A 7053-nucleotide genomic window follows, 5' to 3' on the forward strand; every position below is an offset into this window, starting at 1 on the left:
CATGGGGTTTGGGCGCAATCGTGAGCATTTGACCAGTCACGGAATTATCTGCAGTCCCTTTCCCTGGCATTAAATATAAATGTGATAATCGCCTTGAACTGCTTGTGCGCTCCTCTCCGGTGTCCCGCGGTGTTTCAGTCTGGCCGTGAACAAGTGCTGAAGTCCATCGCCAAACAGCACAAGCCAGAAGCTTTCTCCCGCACTGACAGAACAAAAGCATGTCCTAGTTCGAAGTACCAGCGTCGAGAGTTAGTCACAAATGTGAAATATTGTATAAAGTTCGGATTAAGAGGACCATTGCCACTGTGGACCCGTGTGTTTATAACCCAATGAGATTGAAGCGTCCGGGAAGGGTGAGACCCGTTCCTGCTCCAACAACTCGTCCACCCTGAGCATTTCAGTCTTTCTGAATACCTCCTAGTGCATTTAATAATGTAGTTAAAACCACACGGCATCCATGCTCTCACAAATATATTTTACGGCAATAAGCAATGCATTGCAGAGCTCCCAGAGACCTAACCAGCACCAGACAAAATCACCGTTACCCCAAATCATCACCAAATGGAAAAAAAAAGGCATTTATCGTGGACAGGTTTTCGCTTCCCGTTAATGAACAATATTGTTTCGTGATAATCCCATTCTCTGTATTCATCTCCCTGTTGAAAGCAGGGTTTCCGTGGACCTGAGTCCTTTCGGGTGGTTGTGAAGAAGTTTCCAATTGCCCCATAAATCCAGGTCGCAATCATGAATAAAAAACAAGCTGCTGGAGGAACTCAGCATCTGTGCGTGGAAAGGAATAGTCGGCATGATGCAGGGTTTCGACCCGAAACGTCGACAATTCCTCTCTCCCCCCCTCTCCCCCGCAGATGCTGCCTGACCCGCTGAGTTCCTCCAGCAGATTGTTTGTCGCTCCAGATTCCCCTCGATTTCCTCGAATGGATTCAGCAGCCGAGTTAAGACTGCTTCGTGGCCCGGGCTCGTTCATTCCCAGCCAGTGAAACCCATGCTATGGAGACTACCCTGATGCGAGAATGGAAATACTGGGCATCGATTTCACTTTCTGCCGGGCGCCAAGAAACTAGCGGTAGCGGATCGGCCGCCCGTTCTGCGCCACACCCGATATTCCCTTCTACAGTGGCTCAGCTGTAGAAATGCTATCAAATTAAGAAAAAAAAGTGCCTGCAATGTGCAACACATGTCAGGCGAAATGTACAACAATGTGCAACACATGTCAGGTGAAATGTACAACAATGTACAACACATGTCAGGTGAAATGTACAACAATGTACAACACATGTCAGGCGAAATGTACAACAATGTGCAACACATGTCAGGTGAAATGTACAACAATGTACAACACATGTCAGGCGAAAGGCGCCCAAAATTGGAATGGATTTGGAAGCGCAGTGATGATAATGCTGTCAGTCTGAACACAGAATTGAACTCAGCAGTACAATGCACGCCCTGGAAGTTGAAGGGCGGGGGAACCACATTCAGCACTGCTCGTAAACGGTGGGTGCCACTGCTTTGTCGCTGGACCGCCACTGAACCTTGCAAGGTGTGATGGCTTGAACCTGAGTGAAACAGAGTTAAGGTATGCTCCGGATTGTTCCTCAGGGACGCCCCACCCATCGTAGGCGTTGCCCAAAACATATAAACGGGGAGTGTGCGAGTCCGTTGCCACTAACGGCGGTATCTGCCTGTCAGCAGTATCCTAAAGCGGAGCCTCCAGGGTACGGGCAACGAGCTACTCGTGTTACTTTGGCGTATTGTGTTTAACGATCGATTTCGCGCGTGAATATTGGTTAAAAGAAATCAAAACGTTTCTCTCTTCACTTTCCAGTTGTCAGTCTCCCGGGAGACAGCAGAATGAAGTTGGCGAGAGTTGGCCTGCTCCTGCTCCTCCTGTTCATCACGCAGTGTCTCCTGGCCGATGCCCGCGACGAGCAGAAGGGCAAAAGGAGGAAAGGCAAAGGGCGCAGCCGAGGGGAATCGCAGGGCGGAGAGAGACCCGGGAAGGCAGAGGCACCTCAAGGCGATAAGCAAAAGCAGTCGAAGGGGAAGAGCTCTGCCCCGAAACAAGGTACATTCGTGGGCAAAAGCAAGGAAGAATGCGAGTGGACATTGAGGGGAGATGAGAGCGGTGACAGGAACCTGCGCCTGGAATGCAAAGCAGGACATAACGCTTACTGGTGTGAGTTCACGGGGAACCCAGCGGCCTGCCAGAAGTACGCGGGGAATGCAAAAACCTACTGGAAGCAAGTCATCCGAGCACTGAAGAAGGCGGCGGACTGCAGCGACCCGTCGACGGTGCTGAAAGCAAGCTTGTGCAAGAGCACAAAGACAGCTCAGATGAAAATGACCCGCTCCAGCCTGCTGCCCGCTGCCGCTGCGGCGGAGGAGGACTCGAAGTTATCGGCCCCACACGCCACCGATGACCCCGAGAGCCCCGACATTAACCAAATAGCCGCCGAGCATTGTAGTGAAAGTTGGGGATCTCTCTGCAAGTTCATGCTGTCAGCGTTCCAAGGCTAAGACAAAAGGGACTGCAATAATTCTGTGTCTGCGCTGTTGTGTATTTTTACTTACTCTGGGACTACTGTTTGTATAGCTGAGAAACTGTATTAAAGTTCCACGATTTATAAATAAGCCACTAAGACGCAAAAGTGTTTCTAATTTATTAACAGGTGTTCGGAGCACAGTATCTAGCGCTAAACTCACACGTCCCCGGTCTATGGCAGAGCGCGGTGCCGTGGGACCGTCTCGCCACTCAAATCACAAGCCTCCCTTGCTATTCGCTGTCAAACCAACACATAACATATTCAGGTTTGAAATGGTTTTAAGTCGCTCTGCCAGACAGCCACGGGGACTACACGCTGCCAATTTCAACCGTCTTTTTATTTCCTGTCCTGCTTTGTCCATTGTCAATGGAGGAATATGGGGTATTTCTACTAACACCACGGCATCTGGTTCGCTACCGATTTGAACGACCTGCCCACTGTCGTTTAGATTAACGAACGCGCATTGTGAATAAATGTTTATATATAATACTAAAACTGATAATAAAACAAAATTGAAACACTATTTTACTGCGAGTGTTGGTGTAACATTTGTCCGTGAATATGGGATCTGAAATTGGGGGTCCGATTGCGCTGATACTCAATAACTTCAGAATCGACCTGTTCTAATGCAGCTTCACTGCGGTGCTTAAGGTTTACCAACAGCCCGTGAGATCCAGGGAACCAGCGGGGTTGATCATTTGTGAGATGTTCTGGTCTCTCCCAGTTGATCAGAACTGCTCTGCTCTAAACCTGAGTCTGCAACCCACTCTTCACACTGTTCAGTTTAAACATCACAGTCATTTCTCGCAACCAAAGTTAAACTCGATTATTGGACAGATAGTCATAACCGGGAATGTCAGTTGGGCAGAGTGATAGCACTCCCACATCCCTGCGAAGTTTTCATACTTCAATGCTGACACTACCAGGTTACCACTAGCGACCGCTGTAATAGTGGCGCAGGATCAAACTGCTTTCCCCCAGAGAATAGAAACAAAACCGTTACTATTCTTTTCAGAAGTGCTAATTGAAAATCGCTTTGTAACAACATGGAAGTGTTAACCCCACCCAGAACCAAACCGCTGTTACCAAGCAACACGCCTCTCTCATAATAATTTCATCCCATTTAAATTTACCTTAACACTTTGTTGCACTTCATTTGTTTACCTGCACTGCACGTTCTCTGTAACTGTGACACTATATTCTGCTCCCCCCCCCCCCCCCCCCCACGTTGCAGGAATGATCTGTCCGAATGGCATGCAAACAAGTTTTTCACTGTATCTCGCTACTACTTATGACAATAATTAACGAATTACAATAACATATTTCCATAAAATGATAAACTAATACATCTAAATGGAACCGCGTTGTGCGATTTGCCACTGCCAGCTATCATTTGATTTGCTTTAGCTCTCTTCCATTCAATACTCTCCATCGCCGAGTCCCACACTGCCAGCCTCCGCCCCTTCACCTCTCCCAGCCCTCATCTATCCCTGTGAGTTGCCGCTCTCTGGGTGTGGGCGGGCTCCGCGGCTCCCACTTGTCAGCCTAGCGCTCACCCCACGCCCGCGGAGCCAATCCGATCTCCGGCACCTCCCTTTGCTTTGCCCCTCCCGTCAGTGCGAAGGTCGGGACGGCCGGGAGATGCTCGGCGGCGATTCGCGTGCTTTGCTTGGAAAGGTTTGAGCGTTGCCAGCTCCCGGTGCGCACTCCCACGATCCATGTCATTTGCTGAGATTTCGACATACAGTCAGTCTTCACACCTTCACCGAACTCAGTGCCAAGGATGTCCTCGTCCTACTTCGCTGCTGTTAAATCTGGCCAGTGCGGTTAACTCAAGAGTTGTTCCCAGCGCAACTGCACATCAACCGTGACAATTTCTTAAATCGTTTTCCGTAGACTTGAAATTGTTTAACTGGCAACGCAGAAATATGTCAATATGCCCTGCCTTCATCACCTGTCCTTTGTTTTATTGTGTTCCTTTATGCACAGAATTGTTACTGCGTTAAAATGTGTTCTCCAGTCGAACACTCAGGGATGTGCCCCACTGTGCTTTAAATAAAAAAAACTGCCGACTGCCTGGAAACTGGTCTGAACCCCTGTCCTCTGCCGACATTCCTCCAGCAATGAAATCCCTCCGTCCCTGCCATGATTTGGTGTGGAGAAGCTTGCAGGATGGTGCTAGGTGGGTTGGAGCAGCAGTGCCACCACTCAGCCCTGCCACTCAGTGCTGTCATGGGGTCTCAGAGCTGCCTGGCAGGCACGGTGTGTGTAGACCATTGCTGGGAACTGGCAGCACCTTCTCCACGTGTTGACTGATGACCCAGATCCTATGGTCTCTCATCGCCTCCTGTTGGATCTGATGGAAGTTGCTTTCTGCTCCTCTCTCAGTCTGGCTGCACAGTTTTCCTCAGCCCAGAGATTTCTCTGGAGTAACAAGCTCAAGGATGATCACTAGTTGTTTCCTTCTGGCCATCTGCAATAGTGACCACTATTTGAAAAGTAATTAATTGCTTTTATAGTTGGTTGGGATGTAGTGCGACTTGAACCTCAGAGTTTAAGTGCAAATTCTTCCTTCCCCTCATTTCATCCCCTCTGATTTATTTTTTGATCCTCTTTATGAATCATCTTTCTTGTAAATCTCCTTCTTATTCTCTGTTTCTCCTTCAATAATTTTTTCACCTTCCTCTGTCATTTCTCCTCCAGTGTTTCCCTATATTGACATCTCACCTTCTAGCTTTACTTACCTTTTTCCAACCTGTTTCCCCCCCCCCCCCCCCCAGATACTTCCTCTTTATTTCAAATTGTTTCCTGCTTACCTCAGTTTGGAGAAACTGGTATAACTCAAAAGAACTGTTGGAACAAGCTTGATTCCACAAAAATAGGGGTATGTTTGTGAATGTAGGCATAGAAGAAGCTTAATGGACAAAGAAGAGTGACCTTGGGAGAAACACAAACTTCTAAAGATGTGTAAAAAGGGGGCTAAAGTTAAAGTAGGTCCCTCACATAACGAGTTAGGTGAAATGACATTTGAGAATATGGAAACAACTGAGATGTTAGTCAAATATTGTGTGTCTGTATTCATGCAAGACAGACTTAAGAGCATCTCCTTAAAAAAAAGAACAACAGGCCTAGAGTTAATGAGGAGCTGAAAGAAATTACCACTGATGACAAATTAGTAATGGGACTGAGAATCGATAAATCCCTAGGACCCGATGACCTGCACACGGGGTTTTGAAAGAAGGTGAAGTGGAGATATGGATGTTCGATTGCTGTCTTCTGAAACTGCATAGATTATAGAGTGGCTCCTGCAGAATGGATGGTGACAAATTTAACCCCACAATTTTAAAATGGAGGGAGAGAGAAAATGAACTGCAGATTAGTTAACCTTACATCAGTGTGGAGCTAATCTTCAGAACTAATGCAAAACTGTTCAACCTAAGTTGAGGACACTCTAGGAATAAGTGTACAGTTCTCAGTGGTTGAGCTGTAGTATGCAGCCAATGCTTGCCTTTGCACACAGCCAGAGTCTGAGCACAAAAACATTGCTGATACTTTCACGGTAGCATGCAAGAGAATGGGCTTACAGTCAACACTTGCAAGACAAAATTTCCTTTACCAATCTGCACCCATTGTAAGACACTGCACTCTGACAATAAAGACTAACCGTGAGTCCCTGGAAAACTCCCCATACCTTGGGATCCATGTCTCAGTGATGCCAGACATTGTTGAAATTCAACACTGCCTTCAATGCACCAGTATAGGATTTGGATGATTGAAGAAAGGGATATCTGAAGGTCAAGACCTTAGACCTGGTAAAAAGTCCATGATCTATTAGGCAGCAGTGATCCCTTCCCTCCGATATGCTTTTGAGACCTTGATTACCCACACTAGACATCAGGGTACTTTAAAAGAGGTCTAAATCTGCCTCCACAATATCCTGCAAATTCAGAAGCTAATCAGTCTCAAGGCCATGACCACTCAAAATTAAAAAGTAGTATTGAGGATGGTTTTGAGTTCAAGCATCAGGAGCACACAGAAGTCTAATTCAAGTGGTGGAACAAGTGCACCACCTCACAAGCTATCTACCTGCCTGCCCCATCTGTGGAAGAATCTGCAAGATCTCACGCCGACTTCATTAACCATCTGAGAAACCATAAAACCAGAGTGGAAGTAATACAACATCCTGAGGGATTGCCTAAGAAGGAGAGAAAATATTGGAGTCTATTATTCACAACATGATCATTTAGAAAATAATAATGGCCAGAATCAATGTGGATTTATGAAAGAAAAATCAAATTTGATAATCTGTTGCAGTTTTTTTTGTGAGGTTGTAACTAACAAAACAGATTAAGGGGAATTAGTGGATCCCATATAATGGACTTTCAGATGGCCTTCAAATAAGTTGCAACACAAGAAGTTATTAAATAACATCAGAGCATAGGAAGAAATAGAAAAATATACTGACGCTTTGGGGATTGGTTAACAGGCAGGA

General features: G+C 46.6%; 1 protein-coding gene across 1 annotated transcript; it reads left to right on the forward strand.

Moving 5' to 3' along the window:
- Window positions 1-1593: 1593 nt before the first annotated feature.
- Window positions 1594-3084, forward strand: LOC127586234 (fibroblast growth factor-binding protein 1-like). The gene is made up of 2 exons (XM_052044040.1): window positions 1594-1733; window positions 1844-3084. The coding sequence occupies exon 2, from the start codon at window positions 1870-1872 to the stop codon at window positions 2533-2535; it is 666 nt and encodes a 221-aa protein (XP_051900000.1). The 5' UTR covers window positions 1594-1733; window positions 1844-1869; the 3' UTR covers window positions 2536-3084.
- The last annotated feature ends 3969 nt before the right edge of the window (window positions 3085-7053 follow it).

The sequence above is a fragment of the Pristis pectinata genome, chromosome 2, assembly GCF_009764475.1.
Source record: "Pristis pectinata isolate sPriPec2 chromosome 2, sPriPec2.1.pri, whole genome shotgun sequence".
In the NCBI taxonomy this organism is placed as follows: domain Eukaryota; kingdom Metazoa; phylum Chordata; class Chondrichthyes; order Rhinopristiformes; family Pristidae; genus Pristis; species Pristis pectinata.

What these genes read in the sequence shown, in the direction of transcription:
- LOC127586234 (XM_052044040.1), top strand. Translation starts at nt 1,870, where the DNA reads ATGAAGTTGGCGAGAGTTGGCCTGCTCCTGCTCCTCCTGTTCATCACG.